Here is an 18,236-nt window from a genome sequence, read left to right as displayed (position 1 = left end):
CCTTTGAGAAGCAGGTTGCTGAGGATAACTTGAGTATGGTGAGGAGTGCTGTTCAGATTGAAGATGAGCAACTTGGAAGATTGGCGAACATGGCAGATGACTCGCCAGGAGTGGTGGAAGTGATTGAGGTGACTGCTGAGATTCACAGGGAGGCATCCAGTGAGTTAGAAATGGATGCAGAGTGTGTCAACCGTAAGAGGGCGGCGACATATTCCGACTCGGATGATGTTTTGACCCCGGCACAGAGACCGGGGAAAAAGCCGTGGGTTGATGTGGTGCGTGGGAGCACTAAAGGTATGCCTGGTCCGGTGTTGGATCAGGGGAAGCCACCAGTGGGCAGTGGAGAGAAAAGTGGACGAAGCAGACACACTTAAAGCGTGTCAGTGAAAGGTGAAAAGGGGCAGAGGGTGAAATCACATAAGTAGGTTTCCGGTGCATGACAGTGAATATTAATGGATTGTGTGCGAGTGAGAAGTGTCTGTGGGTAAAGGGATTTTTAAGACGTTATGCTATAGACATTGTTTTTGTGCAGGAACATAATTTCAAGCTGGGAAAGGAATTGGAGGTGGATGGGTACAGAGTGTTTGTGATGTATTCGGAGCGAATGAAGGGAGGGGTGGGAATCCTGATCCGAGAGACGAGCCCGTTTGTTGTTCTTAGGAGTGAAGGGGGGGGGTCGTGTGTTAAGAATAGATGGGTGGTGGAGAGGTGAGCGGATGGCAGTCGTTTGTGTGTATGTGCCGGCTGAGAATGATGTAAGGGTAAAGAATGAATTTGTGAATAACGTATTGGTATATTATTTGCGGTCATTACCGTCAGTGACAATAGTTGGTGGCGACTGGAACTGTGTGGTGCGCAGGAAGGATGTGGAACCGAGAGGGGCAGGGTGTTTTTTGGCAGGTTTAGGGGATCTATTGAGAGGTGTGGGATTGAGGGATATAGTTGATGGAGAGGATTGCGAGATAGAGCACACATTTCATAGAAAGGGATATGCTGCACGATTAGATAGGTTGTATGTGACAAGGGGAGTGAGGGTGACGCGGGTGCAGACGGTGAATGTCGTTTATTCAGATCACAGGGCGGTTTATGCTGATTTAAATTGGGATGGTTTGCCTAAGAGATATTTGGGGTACTGGAAGCTGAATGTACGACTACTGGGTGAGGGGGTGGAGGGAGGGGATTTTGAAAGTTTCTGGGAGGACTTATGGGGTGGGGGTAAGAGTGCAAGCGATTTATTGGGGTGGTGGGATGGGGTTGCAAAGACGAGGATCAGGCAATACTATGTGCAAAGGGGAAAGAATGAGGCATGGATGACATATGGGCTTCAACAGTATTTAGAGGGGCGGTTGCAGTGTTGTTATCAGAGGGGTGCTGTGACAGGTGTGTATCCAATGGAGGAAATTGAAGCATTAAAGTGGCAGATAAGGGATATGCACAATGAGAGATTTGATGAGGCGAGGGTGCAAGGTGGGTTAGAGGAGGCGATTTGGGGTGACAGGCCGTCAGCCTGTGTGTTACGGGGTCAGCGGAGACGCAGGTTGGCAATGGAAATTGATAAGCTGGTAATACACGAGGACTTAGGTGGGTATACGAAGGGTCAGGAGTTGAGAACTACTGAGGGTATGAGTGGGTTTATGGATAGTTGGTTTGGAAAATATTTGCGGAGTGTAGGAGTGAACGGTGAGGATTTAGAGAGATTGGGAGAGAATGTATCTTGTGTGCTGAGTGGAAGTGATCGTATGGCATTGGGAGGGGATATTGAAGAGGGGGAGGTATGGAGAGCTTTGGAGAATATGGCGAGAGGTAAAGCGCCAGGTATACATGGGTTACCTTGTGAATTCTATGTGAAGCATTGGAGTGTGTTGAAGGATTTTTTAGTGAACCTGATGAATGTGATGAAAAGTGAGGGGAGGATGGGTGAGTTGCAGCGTACTGCAGTAGTAGTATTGATTCCAAAAGGGGAAGGCCCTACTACAGTGCAGAACTACAGGGCGTTGTCGTTGTTATGTGCTGATTATAAGATATTCGCAAAAATCTTGGGGAACAGGCTGAAGTGCGTGATAGATAGAGTTGTTGCGAGAGGTCAGTATGGGGTGCCTGGAAGGACGATGTATGAGGGACATGGAATAATAAAAGATTTTGTGGAAAGTATGGAGGGGGAGAATGAAAGGGGGGGAGGTGTCTTAGCATTGGATTGGCAGGCTGCGTATGATTGCGTAGAACGAAAGGCACTGTGGCATATCTTACGGAGGCAGGGTTTTGGGGAAGAGATGGTACGTTGGATTGAGACTTTGTATAATAGGGTAGGTGTACGTGTGCAGGTGAATGGGAAATTGGGTGAGTGGGTTTCAATGGGTAGAGGCATAAGGCAGGGTTGTCCTCTGTCTCAACTGTTGTTTGCTTGTATACAGGACCCTTTTTATAGGGCAGTGGGGCGATGTTTAGGGGTGGTACGTGGTGTGGAGAATGGTGGGATGGGAATAATAGGGTATGTGGATGATACAACAATTCTAATGAGCAGGGAGGAAAGTTTACATGAGGTGGAGGATGTAATTGGTGGTTTTGAAGGTGTTACAGGTTTAAAAGTGAATGTGGAGAAATCGAAATTATTGGTCTTAGGGAATTGGGTAGGGAGGGCGCGATGGGAAACAGCTGTGCGTTGGTGTGTGGTGGATAGACTAAAGGTGTGTGGGATAATTTATATGGGGAATGCCGGGGAGGCACGGATGCTTAATTCTGGGAGGGCAGTGGATAGGTTGGTGGGTAGGTTAAATGTTTTGAGACCCTTGCATTTGACGATACATCAACGTGTAATAGTGGTGAATGTGATGTTATATAGTATGATCTGGCATGTGGCAGCAGTATATCCGTTGGCAGGACCGGACATTAATAGAATGCTAAAAAAGGTTTTTCGATATATATGGGGTTCTGGGTGTGATTGGTTGGGTAGAAGTGTTGTTATGCTACCGGTCGACAAAGGTGGATTGGGTTTAATAGATATAAGATTAAGGGTTAAGTGTATATATTTGAAGAGGGGGGTTCTCCGAGTGGAAGGTCGTGTGGGGAAGGATGTGCAAGCATTATATGAGGAGGCACGAAGGTGGTGGGTAAGATCAGAGATGAGAGAGTGTGAGGATGTGCTGCAAGCTTTATTGTATGTTAGAGATCCGTCTAGGATACGGGTAGGTGTTCTGGAGCGTGCTGTAGGGGTGAGGGTGATTGCAAATGTTGAGGGCATATACCCAATGTATGCATGGGGAGATATTTGGGTAAGGTTGCGGTTGGTGCGCATCAGACCAAGAGTGAGAGAGGTAATGTTTCGTTTCCTTCATGGAATATTGCCGTCTGGTGTGGTGCTTCGGGAGAGAGGGTTGATGGTGGAGGACGTATGTAGGGTGTGTGGGGATAGGGAGACAGCTTTTCATGTAGTATATTTTTGTAAAAATTTGGAGTGTATACGGGAGTGGATGGGTGGGATTTTGAGGAGGGTGGGTGGGGGAGGGATATCGGTATTAAGGGCATTGAGTTTAGATGTGGGAGGTGTGGAAGAGTCTGTGCAGCGTGCTTTGGTGTACATCATAACTGATATTGTTTTCGTCTCATGGGCCATGAGGGGTAATGGGGATTGGATGGTGCGAAAGAAGGTATTGGCTGCAACAATGTACAAAACACTTAGTCGTAATAGGGGGATATATGGAAGTAGATGGGAAAGGGTTTTTCTTGAAGGATATCGAAGTATGAATGTCAGAGGTTTGTTGGCGGAGTGAGGAAAAAAAAAAAAAAAAAAGGGGGTGGGGTATGTGTTTGGATTTTCAGGGGTTGCACCGGTCTCGTCTCAGAATTTGGGAATGTATGAGGAGTTCCATGATATGGTGTAAAGTGGCAGCGTAGTTATGGAGTGTGTTTTAAGTAAGTTTGTGGTGGTTTGTAAGGGAAAAGTTGTTAAGATTTTTATGGACATGGAAATGAGCAATATTTTGTGTGCATGTGAAAAGTATACGGTCATACTCAGAATGTTATACTGATGTATGTTATGGATAAGTTAAATTTGGAATATGTTGTAATGTATTATCAGGACTGGTGGTTGTATTAAAGCAAAGGACATGCGGGCGTGATAAATATGTCTGTGTACCAAATGTACTGCTCATAATGAGATAATGTAATGTGTGTGATTTTTATCATACATCAAGTGTATATAGCAGTATGTAAGAGAGAATTTCATGTACTCAGTATGGGTTGTATATTGGTATTCGGTGAAGTTCAGTGAATATTATTGACGAGTGATGGGTATATAAGGACGTGTTGATGTACAATGTGTTAAGTAAGGTTAGGATGGTGAGGCAAGTAATGCTGCGGTCTGTAGAATAAGAATATAGTCTCGTTTCAGTTAATGTTTAATAGTAATGACTATGTATATTTCATTATATGGTAGAAGAAGTTTGTTACTTAAAACTGGAAATTATATTTGAAAAATATTACTAAATATACGTGATTGTGTAAGTTCGCTTGTGGGATGAATGTAGTGTATGGAAGTGAGGTGGGACGAATGTAGTGTATGGAAGTGAGGTGGGACGAATGTAGTGTATGGAAGTGAGGTGGGACGAATGTAGTGTATGGAAGTGAGGTGGGATGAATGTAGTGTATGGAAGTGATGGGACGAATGTAGTGTATGGAAGTTATATTTGTTATATTATACTGTGTTTAGTTTTTCTGTGGTGAGGTGTGGAGATTGTTATTTTCTAACCTTTATTTGTTTCGTAATTATTGAGGTGTTACGTATTATGTATTTGATATGAAGTTTAATATACAACAATAATAAGTGTGTAAAGAATTTTTGGATAATTGAGAATGTCTTCGTACATACAGTTTTATGTAAAATGTCAATACCTGTGATATTCTTTGGGTTATATTGCATATTGTGTTTATGGCTGCAATTTTGGATGTACTAAACCCACCTGTATATGAAGCTGTGGGCTGTCTTTAGTTTAGTTCTTATGTATAAGTTTAGTGCTACGGTGGGGAATGTGGAGTTTTCTTTTGTTATATATAATGGATACGTTTCATTGCTTACATTGTCTACATCTATAACTATGTATTGCGTTTTTCAATAAAATATAAAAAAAAATGTAACAACGGATGGTAGGAAAAGTGTCTGTACGGCCCAAGTAGTCTGAAAGTATAGCAGAAGAATGAGTTTCTTTAAGATTTGATGAATGATGGAGTGATGGACTGAACACATCAAATCCAGGTTGAGGGACTGATTACCTCATACTTCTACTCTCCTTACCCATTTCTACTTTGTATTGGACTGATGAAGCCACTGTGTGGCGAAACGTTTCTTCAATAAAGATTCCCATGTGTTGCATAAGTGTCTCAATTCTTCATTCTTTAAGATTAGGGAACAGCTTATCAGAAATTACTATACATGTGCATCCAGTGTCTCGTAAAATGGTAGATACATTAAGTCCATTAACTGTTCCTGAACAGAAGGGTGCTTGGTCATTACAGTCTTTAAAACATCTTCCAACTTTTTGGACCTTCTTAGAAGGACAATCTGGACGTTTATATCCCTTAACACCACACAAATGACAAACAGGAATAAAAGAAGTCATTTTACTTTCCACTAGAGGCTTTGATTTCTTAAGGTCTGATGAACCCTTGCCCTTAGGGTTCGATCCCTTTAGGTCTTTATAGGAATTGTGAGCCTCAGCATATAGGTCAGCAGCCTCAGCAACTTCCTCAGTTTTAATCAGGTTACGTTCTCTAATGAATGTTCGTATCTGGTGAGGAAGAGCTGTCAGGAACTGGTCAGCAACCATGAAGTCTCGAAGAGATTCATAACTGTGATCAATTCCTGAACTCTCTATCCAAAAGTCGAACAAACGAGAGAGTGTTACCTGTAACTGTTGAAAGTTCTGGCCAGGCTGTAAGGTGGCATACCTGAAATCTTTCCTGTAAGAATTAATGGTTTTTGATATGCTTTAAGGATTGCCTTCTTCAGTAGGTTATAATTACATATGATATCCTGCGACAAAGTTGCATAGATATTTAAGGCTGTACCAGAAAATAACATTCCTAACCTGGTAGCCCAGGTGTCAGCAGGCCATTCACAGAGGGTAGCGGTATTTTCAAACCTGATAATGTAAGAAGTTATGTCTTCCCCCTCTGTGAAGGGAGGTAAATTAGGTGTTGGAATATGTGCACTGACTGCACGTTGTTCCATTACTCCTTCCTCTAATTGTTGTTGTGTAAGAGTTAACTTTTTATTCTCCAATTCAAGGCAAGATTTTTCGATCTCGCGATCCTTTTCTCTCTCTATTAACTCATGCTCTCTAGCTCTTTCCTCACATTCTCTAGCTTTTTCCTCAACTTCTCTATCCTTTGCTCTTTCCTCAAGTTCTCTTAATTTAACCTGTTCCTCACGTATCTTAGCTTGTTCCTCACGTTCCCTAGCTCTTTCCTCACGATCAAGTCTATCACGCTCTTTTTGGTCTTCTCGCTCTCTTTCTAACTGTTTTTCTTGGATTTCTCTCTCAATTCTCTCTCTCTCCTTTTTCTCCTGTCTTTCAAGGTTCTCTTTCTCCTTTTTCTCTTCTCTTTCGATTTTTTCTCTCTCCTTTTCTTCTCTTTCGATTCTCTCTCTCTCCCTATTCTCTTCTCTTTCCCTTTCTAGCTGTCTTTCTTCTCTCTCAATTCTCTCTCTTTCAAGTCTTTCCTGGATCTTAGCACTAATGAAAGATTCTAAATTTTTCCCTGTTATTCCTAACTTACTTCCAGCGTTCATCCAAAACTGGTATTCATCCATACTTGCAAGAATAACTTAAACTATCAGGGGAAATGAAACGGGTATTAAAGAAAATGCAGGGTTCAATTCCTGCTCCGCTCAAACTGTAAATAAACCAGAGGGCTCGATCCCTGCTTCAATTAAACAATATGTATTAACGAAAACGAAGGGTTCTATGCCGGCTCCGAGCAAACAGTAAGTAGAATGGGGTCCCTTGACCATCCAATCTTCTCACCAACAAATCAAGAGTGTCCTATGACAGTTCCCTTGATATAATAAAGAGCTCAATGAAACAAGTTGTCACTGGAAAATCTCGGGTCCCTAGAGTCTAATCCTCCAAAGTGTTTCAAGCTCACATGAAAAAGTGGCAGAATTAAATATTATATCCTGCCTGACTTGACTTACAATAAATTGAGACTATAACAATCACCAAATCTTTCAAATACCTGTACTGTAGTCCTACCATAGAGAATGATTACTCATGGCTGGTGGTAACCGTCTGTGGTATGCGGCGTTGAAGTTCCAATGGTAGATTCGAGATGGAGTTGAATCTTGATTCAGTAGAGTTGATCCTGGCAAGGTCGCCACATGTGAAGGCTTACTCAGCCCTGTAACAACTTCAGACAGTATTACCCAGGCTGGCTCCTTAGGAAAATTAGTGAATAGAAAAAGAAATAATAACAGACAAACATAAACACTTTATTATGTAGAAAATATAAAATGTAAAACACTTAAACATGAAATATTAATCCTACATTAAAGAAAATGAAAAATGAAAAATATAAATGATAACTGAATTCAACGCTAATAGGGGTGTCTGGTGTTGGTGACACTGTTGTTGAAATCGTAGCCGTTGCTGATGATGGGGGGGGGGTCGCAGGTGTTGGTGACCACCACTGGCTAGTTCTTCACAGAGAATCGCCGTGATTATTATCCCGATGACAGGAAAGCAGGTTCTTTACCGCTGCAATGATGTGGGGTTACGTCCTGCAATTTCATACAGGTGCACAGGTAGTTCAATACAAAATGGGGACGTCTCCAGGACGTTAGTCCTTCTCCTGTTCTGCTCGTTGATTGACAGGTGACCCTCACTGTCATCCAAGCTGAAAAGATAGACAGGTTACCCACTGCTTAAATAATCACTCTCCATGGCAGTGTACATTACTCAAAAGACGTGGTGATTATTACAACAGTCAACCTAGAGCAAGACTGAAAGGACTAAGTTTATTATTGGTCAAAAGTGAAGCTTTTAACCAATAAATCCACTAGAATACAAGGCAGGCATGTACTTACAGTAGTGTTGGGAGCTGTGAGTCGAGTGATTTACTGTTTGACCAGAGCCCCACACGTCACCTTTCGGGGGGGGGGGGGACGAGGGAGGGGAAGGGATAGCCGGAGCTAGATTGACCCTACGTTAACAAGCAGCCGGCAATCAAACTATCACTTTATGGGTGGGGGAGAAAAGGCGGGAAAAACGGGAGCGTGACTTACCCTACCTTAACTAGTAGCCGGTAATGCAACTATCGTTACTATATCTCTACTTCTATCTATTGAACTTTTCCCTCACAGTGTTACATTCAGAGTCTTGTTCTTTGGTACCAGTTGTTAATGTGATTTCCCGTGATCTCTTCCAGTGAGCGTCCACGAGTCTCTGGAAGAGCAGCAGCGCTGACAAAGGTTATCAATGCACTGGCACCACTAAAGAGCCAGAAAGTCCCGTGTTCACCAAGTGCTTCTACTGTCATGGGATAGATATAAGTTGATATAAATGCTCCACAATTTAGTGAAAGCGATAACACTGGCTTTCCAATAGATCGACATGTTATAGGCAGAAGTTCTCCATTCAATATAAATATAGCAGGTTGGCCAATGCCGAAAAAGAAGACAAATATCATTGCTGCTGTAAGTGGTATCCATCCCATACCACTACCATTTGCTGTCTTATGTATGTAAAAGTATACACCATAAGTAGCCATACACACCGAGCACAAAGAAAAAGAAACTATGATCAATAGTTTGCGTCCCAGACGATCAATTACACAGAGATGAACTAAATTTCCAAAAACTCTCACAACGTAAAAAATGATGGCACTGATGTATGGATCAAGGGTGGAGTCCACTGTCTGGAAAATGGGCACTGAATAGGACATTATTACATAACTCCCACTAGTACTTGTCAAGAGAGTTAAAACAGTCAATAACAAGAACACGCGAGCAGTTGATGGTTCAAACAGCAGCCGCACTTGTTGCCATGACTTGTCTAGTTTCTTATCTACAGTGCTAATTTGTTGAGTGATTTCCTGAAATTCTGGCCCAGAGTCGTAATGTTTACCTCTCAAAAAAAGAAGAGCTTTCTGAGCTTCGGTAAAACGATCCTGAGTGACGAGCCAACGAGGAGAGTTAGGCAGTAAGATGAGGCAAAAGAAAGGAAGTGCAGACACTCCGCAACAAACGAAGCCCATTTGTCGCCAGTCGAGCTTAGAAACTCCTAAAGAAGACACCATTAGAAGTCCCATTAACCTAGCTAAGGAAATGATTCCAGAAAGAATTCCACGAATGTTGTTATGAGCAATTTCGATGGTATATAGGTAGGTAGCGGTAAAGACGATGCCATCGATAATACCCAGAATGACGCGACTAGTTAAAAGAAGCCAGACAGTTGGAGAAAGAGCGAGGCTGAGCCATGAAGCCACAGTGATGGGCAGGGTCACCAGGAGAGACACTCGACGACCAAGCTTCACTAGTAGTGGTCCACTCACACAACTCCCAACAGCTGCTGCCAGGTATCCCAGGCTTCCTGTAATTAAGAGTTTTATAAACATTAACATTTAAATATATTGCAATCAACAAAACAAAAATGTTTATATATGGTATAGCAAATATGACAGTAGCTTCTGAAAATGTTAGAATTTCCAAACCAGACAGCGTGTATGTACGACATATGCCAACTTTTTTATCCTGTTTCTAAAGACTATTTTTCTACAGAATGTTTTTAGAAAGTTAAGTGGAAGAGGCAAGATCCATACATAGCTTTGTGAAAAAGTACGATTAGACTCTCGAAGCCAGAAGAGCATGAACCTAATAGCGCCTAGTAAAGAGACGGGCCCAGGAGCCGAGATGCAACTCCTGCAACCACATATGAGTACACATACTTCTACATGCCATGCTAAGACAAATCCGACATCCGTCCGTTTCGAGATGCGACCGGTCGGTCGGAACGTAACTCGGACGTAAGTCCGATCTTCACGATACAGTACAAGCCACATGGGGATGTAAATTTTTATAACTAGATCTTTCGCACTCTCGTGCGCCCTGAGAAGCTATGCAATTTTGCAAGACAGCAACAGATAGTGATGGGGAGGGGGAGAGTTTCCTTGAGGCAAGGTATCAATGGCGGCCAGTGACACAGAGTGTGGACAGCCACTGACCAAGACACCTACCTTCCTGTTCCCTCACACACTTCCGGGATAAGGAGAAGTGGATGACCTCAGGGGTTTACAGAAAGCAATTTACAGAACATTAAGGTAACCCAGTTGTCAGCCCAAAACCGTCTCTAACCGATATCAACTGATCTACTGCCATATGCAATCATTTTTACCTACCGTATTTCGCGGCTTAAAAGACTTGTTTTAGTTTCAATGGCTCGGCATCGGACGTAACTGGGAGAGCTACAGCCCACCCCACACCCCAGACTTATAGCTCCTGTCACTGACCTTCAGTTTATAGGACGCAGGGTGGTTTTTGGAGATATTTTATGGAAAAAAATGCGTCTAATAAGCCGCGAAATACACCCAGACATTCAAGATATATGTAACATTGCATTATTATATGAATGACGTCTCGGACTGAGTACTGCGTTTCCTTAATATTCTGTAACTTACCTTCTGTACGGTGGCCCGTGGCCTGGTGGCAAAAGCTCTCGCTTCACACGGTGAAGGTTTGGGTTCGATTCCCAGCAAAGGGGTGGAAACATTGGGCGTGTTCCTTACACCGGTTGTCCATGTTCACCCATCAGTAATAATGGACACCTGGGTGTTAGTAGATTGGTGTGGGTCGCATTCTGAGACAAAACTGGCCTAATTTGCCGGATATGCTCGGCAAAACAAACGACTTTCTTTATAACACTATGTCATTGATGTCAGCTAGGCCTGTATACCTTGTACATGTACTTGTAGAAATAAAGATATTATGATTATTATTAAACCTCTGTGGTGCACTAGGTCCCTTTGCCCAGGAAGGGTGCGAAGGGACGGTAAATAAGTGATGGGGTCTGTTGTGGCCCTCACAGATACCATCTGTCATGCCTCAGAGAATTTCCCCCATCCCCGTATCCCTCTGCTGTCTTGCAACATTGCATATCTCCTGAAGACGAGAGAGTGCAAAAAATCTTGAGATTGTGACAAAAAAGGAAAACTCATGGAATTCTACTATTTTTTTACAGTGGTTGCTCTGTAAAAGACAAATATCGTCTCCTGGAAGTGAAGACACCACACTCAGGAGATTTCCTGTTAGCTGTTCCCAATTCCTCCCTGGGCACCCGTCTCGACCCACAGGCCATTCGGATTGGTGTTGCTCTTCGCCTAGCATCCCCCCATCCTCACCGAACATAGATGTATTTGCGGCAGGGCGACAGCTGATCAATTCGGACTTCATGGTCTCGTGTGTCACACAGCAGAACGGAAGTATGCCAGACATGAGGAGGTCAATGACATCATAAAGAGAAGCCTCGCCACAGCCCGTTGCCCAGCTCAACGCGAACCCCAAGAACAGAGGTCTGATGGAAGTCAAAAGCGTCCTGATGGAGCCACTATGCTACTCTGGAAGGATGGAAAGCGGATTGCCTGGGACTACACCTGTGCCGCCACATTGGCAGACACCTACTTGCCATACTCCGTAGTGGAAGGGGGTGGAGCTGCCAGCCACATGGAGACCCAGAAGATCCAAAAATATGAAGACCTTACCCCCTTGCTATAACTTCATCCCAATAGGGTCGGAGACCCTTGGAGCATGGGGCAAGTGTGCTCTAAAGTTCCTCAGAGCTGGGTGAAAAGCTCATCATAGAAACCAAGGACCACAGGGCGACCAGCTTCCTCTTTCAGAGACTCAGTGCTGCGATCCAGAGAGGAAATGCCTGTAGCATTCTGGGCACGCGGCGCACCGCAGGGGCGCTGGACGAAGTATTCGAGATGTAGCTCTGAGTTACCTATGTTGTTTTACTTTCTATTGTATTTTTGTGAATGTTTGGCCAATGTATTTTGTCTTTAAATAAAACATACTTGAAATAGAGGGGTGGTAGGAGAAAATTCTCAAACAGATTCAGGAAGAACCTTGAGTTTTCCCTGAAGCAAGTTTATTCTTTTCTCTGAGGATGAGGGTCCCCAGAACAGTTCTAGAGATGGAACCTCCCTATATATATATATATATATATATATATATATATATATATATATATATATATATATATATATATATATATATATATATATATGTCGTGCCGAATATGTATTAAAGATATATTTTTTTATTAATGTTAATGTATAAATTTTTAATTTTGCTCCAAAAGAATCTTAGAAAACTTACCTAACCTTATTATAACAAGAGCAATTTATTTTAGCCTAACCCAAATAAATATATTTTAAATACTTTTACAATAATTTAGTACTAAACAAACACAATCAAATATATTTTTTTCGTTAGGTTCAGAATGATTTTGGCGAAATTATTGCATACACAAATTTTCACTTGTCCTATATGGCAAGATGAGCGTTGCTATTTAAGCCAAGATCGCAAGTTCTGCCTATTCGGCACGACATATATATATATATATATATATATATATATATATATATATATATATATATATATATATATATATATATATATATATATATATATATATATATATATATATATATATATATTTGAAAAGCAACAGTAAATTAGAGCTTCCTTTTCTTCCTTGTTTACCTACCATTCTCTAGACGCTGTATGACAATTCTGTGCCTATTCTTTCTCCGTGAAAATAATACTAATAATTCATACCAAAGAAGGCTGTTTGTGACTGGTTTAGGAAGAGGTCGTTTGTCTGCGGGTCAGTGAGCTGTGGCAGCGTGATGCCCGAGAATGCCAGTAGGGCGCCAGTATTTACTTGCATAAGTGCCATTACCAGTGTTGCAAACACCTGTGGGAAGAGAGGCGTGATAGTTATACTTATACAAGAACTTTTTCATTATAAGAACTCGGACTTTAAGTTCAGCAAAAAAAAAATAAGATTAAAAAGACGTCATTATACTGGAAAACTTTGAGAACTCTTCCTATATGCAAAAAAACAATAATGAGCCAGATACTGAGGAAACATGCAGAAATGTCATTAATTTACTGAATAGAACTCAGCTGACACACACGCCAGGATATTTCAGTAGAATTATATATTTTAACTTTTTAACAGCTATTTATATAGAAGCTGCAAACTAGACAGAATATATATATATATATATATATATATATATATATATATATATATATATATATATATATATATATATATATATATATATATATATATATGTCGTGCCGAATATGTAAAACTGGTCAATTAGCAAGAACTCATTTAAAATTAAGTCCTTTCTAAAAATTTCTCTTATACGTTTAAAGATATATTTTTTTCATTAATGTTAATGTAAAAATTTTAATTTTGCACCAAAAGAATCTTAGAAAACTTACCTAACCTTATTATAACAAGCGCAATTTATTTTAGCCTAACCCAACAAAATATATTTTATATTTGTTTACAGTAATTTAATACTAAAAAAGCATAGTGAAATATATTTTTCTCGTTACATTCAGGATGATTTTGGCGAAATTACTGCATACACAAATTTTCGCTTGTCCTATATGGCAAGATGAGCGTTGCTATTTAAGCCAAGATCGTAAGTTCTGCCTATTCGGCACGATATATATATATATATATATATATATATATATATATATATATATATATATATATATATATATATATATATATATATATATATATATATATATATATATATAGGTGTGGAGTTAATAAAAGTATTAGTCAGAGGGCAGAAGAGGGGTTGTTGAGGTGGTTTGGTCATTTAGAGAGAATGGATCAAAGTAGAATGACATGGAAAGCATATAAATCTATAGGGGAAGGAAAGAGGGGTAGGGGTCGTCCTCGAAAGGGTTGGAAAGAGGGGGTAAAGGAGGTTTTGTGGGTGAGGGGCTTGGACTTCCAGCAAGCGTGCATGAGCGTGTTAGATAGGAGTGAATGGAGACGAATGATACTTGGGACCTGACGATCTGTTGGAGTGTGAGCAGGGTAATATTTAGTGAAGGGATTCGTATATATATATATATATATAGTATATATATATATATATATACATATATATATATACATTGTCCCATAGTATATACAACAATATATGTAAATATACAGTATAGTAATGTTCTGTAGTTAATATTTCTCAAAACCAGTGAACGCTTGATGGGCAATATTTCAGTGTTTGATACATTTCTCCCTTCAAGGGAATAGCTTTCTGCCGGTGGATGGCTCCTCATCCAAGGAATTTTAGCTACTTTCCATTTCCTTAGATGAAAAATGATCTTTAATTTTCATACAAACAAGCAAAGAACTCCCACTACACTAACTCACGCAGAGGAATCTTTAAACCATGTTTTGGTCTCTTCTGCTCCATTATCAGGACAGAGAAACGTTGTCTAAATTTAGGTCAGTTTGGGTTAATTGCAACATAGTGCTGACAAGTAGAATACATAGAGATATCTGAGCAAGTGATTAAAACAATGAGGGTCGGCGCCTGTTGGGTGTGCACTGCAAGCCCAGTGCGTCATAGTACAACGTCCTATAGCAAATTTCATCAGGAACCACCAGGAGGGTGTCAAAAGTGCACTCATTGTTGGCAAAGCCGACCTCCTCCAACAGCCCTTCATCCGTCGAGGGTTGGGCACCCACTTCGGGATCGATGGCCCGAAGTGGGTGCCATTTTCAAAGGGACACCGTACAAAAATGTCTATTCCAAAGGGACAACGTACAAAAGTATCTATGCCAAAGGGACAACGTACACGCATTCCATTTCCAAACAAACACGTCACTGACCGCATCATGCGGATACTTTCCTTCTACTGGAGTCAGTTGCTTAGACTTGATTCAGTATTAATTATTAACATCACTATATTGCTAATGTCTATCCCTTCAAGAAATATGTATTGATACAGCGAAGGGTTCTTGATCCAAGAAGTAGAAACTACTCTCAATTTCAATGGACCAAATCTCACTCCCTCCATTTTTCCCTACTACAGAATAACCCATTATGGATTTTGGGCTTCCTCGTAAATATTTAAATTACTAACTTTGCACCTTGAAGCATCATCGTGGTAGAGTGAATATTACTGGAACTCAAACAGAAACTGTCAAGTAAAGACTGGTGAAAGTCTCCTTGAAGAACTAGAGTTTAAAGTAAGAAACGTGCAGGAAACACAAGCATATACCCTAGAAAGATTCTACTACCAACCTGGGTGCCTATGGCAGGCTTGGTGTCATTCTGCAGAATGTTTTGACGTGAGTCTCCCTCAGGTGGGTGTTGTGGGGTGGCCACACATTCAGCCTCAACATCTACATTCTTCTTATTGTTATCCATGTCATGTAAAGAGTAACTACAAGATTCCTCGTTCTTCCCGGACATATTATTACTTGCAGTTTGTGGTAAATTAAGAGTTCCTTCTTTTACGTCGTTCATCATCTTCTTGAAGTTTAATGTTTTCCTGGTGTGTTGATATAACTTCTGTGAAATTCATACAAGATGTGTATATTTTAAGAATTAATTCATAATTTTTTTTTTCAAATCTCGAAGTTTAGATGGTAAAAACTTGAAGAGGATTCAGTAATATATGTGAGTCTTTAATTTATATCCAGATATATTTCAAATATATGATTCGTGAGAGGTTCCTTTTTGTAATTTAGTATATTAGTAAGCTGAATCGTTAGTTGTCAGTCCACCCCTTAAATTTAACATGGTTTTGAAATTCCTTGAGTTAATATAATATTGATAGAATTAAATTTAAGAAAATTGAATGATAGCTGCATAAACAACCTTCCTTAGAGAAACTTGCTTTCAGACTGCTGACGATGGATTATATAAAAGCATGCTTAAGGTTCTCCTACTTTGAAATACCGGTGAAGACTGACTGATTGGAAACAATGTTACCTGACGCTCTCCTAGTTATATGATGACCAGCAACTGGAACTTTCGGTCATCTGACAGACCGTCTGTCACCTACTTTTTTTTTTTTACCAGCACTTGAAGAATTGCTACAGCACTTACAGCAATAGAAATTGAAGGAATCTTAAACTGATATTATATTATTCTTGCACTATAAAAATATTTTGTTGCACTATTGGTAATAAGCACTTTTGTTAATATTACTGGCTGGTGAAGCTCCTCCAGGAGGAACCATCACTACGACTGATGTTGACGGAGGCAGCGTCGACACTCACTGGCAGCTAGAGGAAAAAAAAACATTGTGACCACGCATATAATGACGTCCCCAAAAACAATATTCGTTATGGAGTTTTTCTTGATTATCGTTCAGTTTCTTTCATTAGACAATGATTAACGAACAATTTTACTCAGTTTATTATTTTAATTCATTGTTCCAGGAAGTTATGTTGACTATTATTATTATTAGTTAGTTAGTTAAAGATTAGCCGGTATTCTCCCGGCCCGGGCCTTGTCCAAGTGGTGGCCCGGCCTTGGCTCCCTCTTTAGGGAGTGTCTGAGACCTAAGTCTCCCATGGGAGGAGGCACAAGTACCTCCTTATCTTTGGGACCAACTGTCCCCAGGCCTAGCCACAAGCTAGGCCTCTCTGGTCTGCCATCCCTGCCCCAAGGGAGCAAATGGGAATGACAGTCTTATGAGCTAAAGGCTCGGGCTCAGGCACCTACCCTACCCTAGAAGGGCTGGGCATGGTGTCGATCTAATTATTATTATTATTATTATTATTATTATTATTATTATTATTATTATTATTATTACTGTTTTTATTATTATTATTATTATTGTTGTTATTATCGCTATAATTATGATTATTATCAGCATAATAATTCTTTCTATATTCACTATATGCACTAAAACCCGTTATTGGACATAATGACGCCGGAAAGATGCATAGAGACCACTTCTTCGTATAAATTTAATCAACAAATTCTCTTTAAAAATATATATTGTGGTCCTGTTGCTCCATGTTGCTTTATTGCTAAACTGGAAAGCAATGTTTTAACCCGTGCGAGTTTAGTACTTCCTTTTGAATAGGATAATGATTTTGATGTTAGTGTAAAGATGAGATGTGGCATCCCTCCATAAGATTCTCACTTCCTCCCTGATTCCATTCTCCCTTTTTTCCTCCATCCCTTCTGTTTTTAGTGGGAGAAAATATATATAAAAAGTCGTATCAACTTTGTTTTGAAAGCTTTTGTGTCGTTGACTATCATCGGATTTCTTAAATAATAGTGTTAAATATAAACAATGTGGAAACACTTATACAAACAATAGTAATTGAACCTTGGGCATCAATATGGCGTCTCAGCAGAATGACCGCAAGGATAAGATAAGATTTCGTTCGGATTTTTAACCCCGGAGGGTTAGCCACCCAGGATAACCCAAGAAAGTCAGTGCGTCATCGAGGACTGTCTAACTTATTTCCATTGGGGTCCTTAATCTTGTCCCCCAGGATGCGACCCACACCAGTCGACTAACACCCAGGTACCTATTTGCTGCTAGGTGAACATGACAACAGGTGTAAGGAAATGTGTCGAAATGTTTCCTACCCGCCGGGAATCGAACCCGGGCCCTCCGTGTGTGAAGCGGGAGCTTTAGCCACCAGGCCACCGGGCCACCAACGATGTTGATTTTCTATCTCAGTGTCGTACGGCCAAAGTTGTAAAGAAAAAGACACGTGTTGCAGAATAAGCTTTATATAGACAACGTTTCGATCTGTGTAACGCTTTATCAAGTCGCGACCTTGTTAAGATCTAAACAGATGGAAATGTAGACTGATAAAAGCATATTCTGCAACGAGTGTTTACATCAGCATCTGCTGCGGTTGTTCCTTGAGAATCATCACCAGCTGCACAACACTGGTGTTCTGTTTTCAACTGCCAGCAACTTCAACTGTGCCGGGCTAACATTTCACTCAAACTTTTTTTTTTTTTACCACAAGAGCCGTTTACCACAACGAAAGGGTGAGTCAGAGAAGCAAACTCATTCATCATAATTCGTTCTACAGCTGTGTTGCCAAAAGTTTGTAAACATCGGAGTTTAAATGACTTTCCAAACTGCAACATCTTCATCCCTCCTTCAGAGTGCAGGAACTTTAAGAGATTTCGTTCGGATTTTTAACCCCGGAGGGTTA

General features: G+C 40.7%; 1 protein-coding gene across 2 annotated transcripts; it reads right to left on the bottom strand.

Moving 5' to 3' along the window:
* Positions 1-8,340: 8,340 nt before the first annotated feature.
* LOC128690585 (facilitated trehalose transporter Tret1) lies at positions 8,341-16,308 on the bottom strand. Of its 2 annotated transcripts, none has more exons than XM_053779299.2 (4): positions 16,150-16,308; positions 15,340-15,609; positions 12,827-12,965; positions 8,341-9,581 (listed from the first exon to the last, which is right to left on the bottom strand). In XM_053779299.2, the coding sequence occupies exons 2-4, from the start codon at positions 15,565-15,567 to the stop codon at positions 8,362-8,364; spliced, it is 1,587 nt and encodes a 528-aa protein (XP_053635274.2). In that variant the 5' UTR covers positions 15,568-15,609; positions 16,150-16,308; the 3' UTR covers positions 8,341-8,361. The 2 variants fall into 2 exon arrangements, with proteins under 2 accessions (XP_053635274.2, XP_053635275.2); XM_053779300.2 differs by having other exon boundaries at positions 16,237-16,308.
* Positions 16,309-18,236: the final 1,928 nt, after the last annotated feature.

Source organism: Cherax quadricarinatus, chromosome 29, assembly GCF_038502225.1.
Source record: "Cherax quadricarinatus isolate ZL_2023a chromosome 29, ASM3850222v1, whole genome shotgun sequence".
Classification (NCBI taxonomy): Eukaryota; Metazoa; Arthropoda; class Malacostraca; order Decapoda; family Parastacidae; genus Cherax; species Cherax quadricarinatus.
Note: the sequence above shows the minus strand (reverse complement) of the source record. Positions and strands in the feature narration are given on the sequence as shown.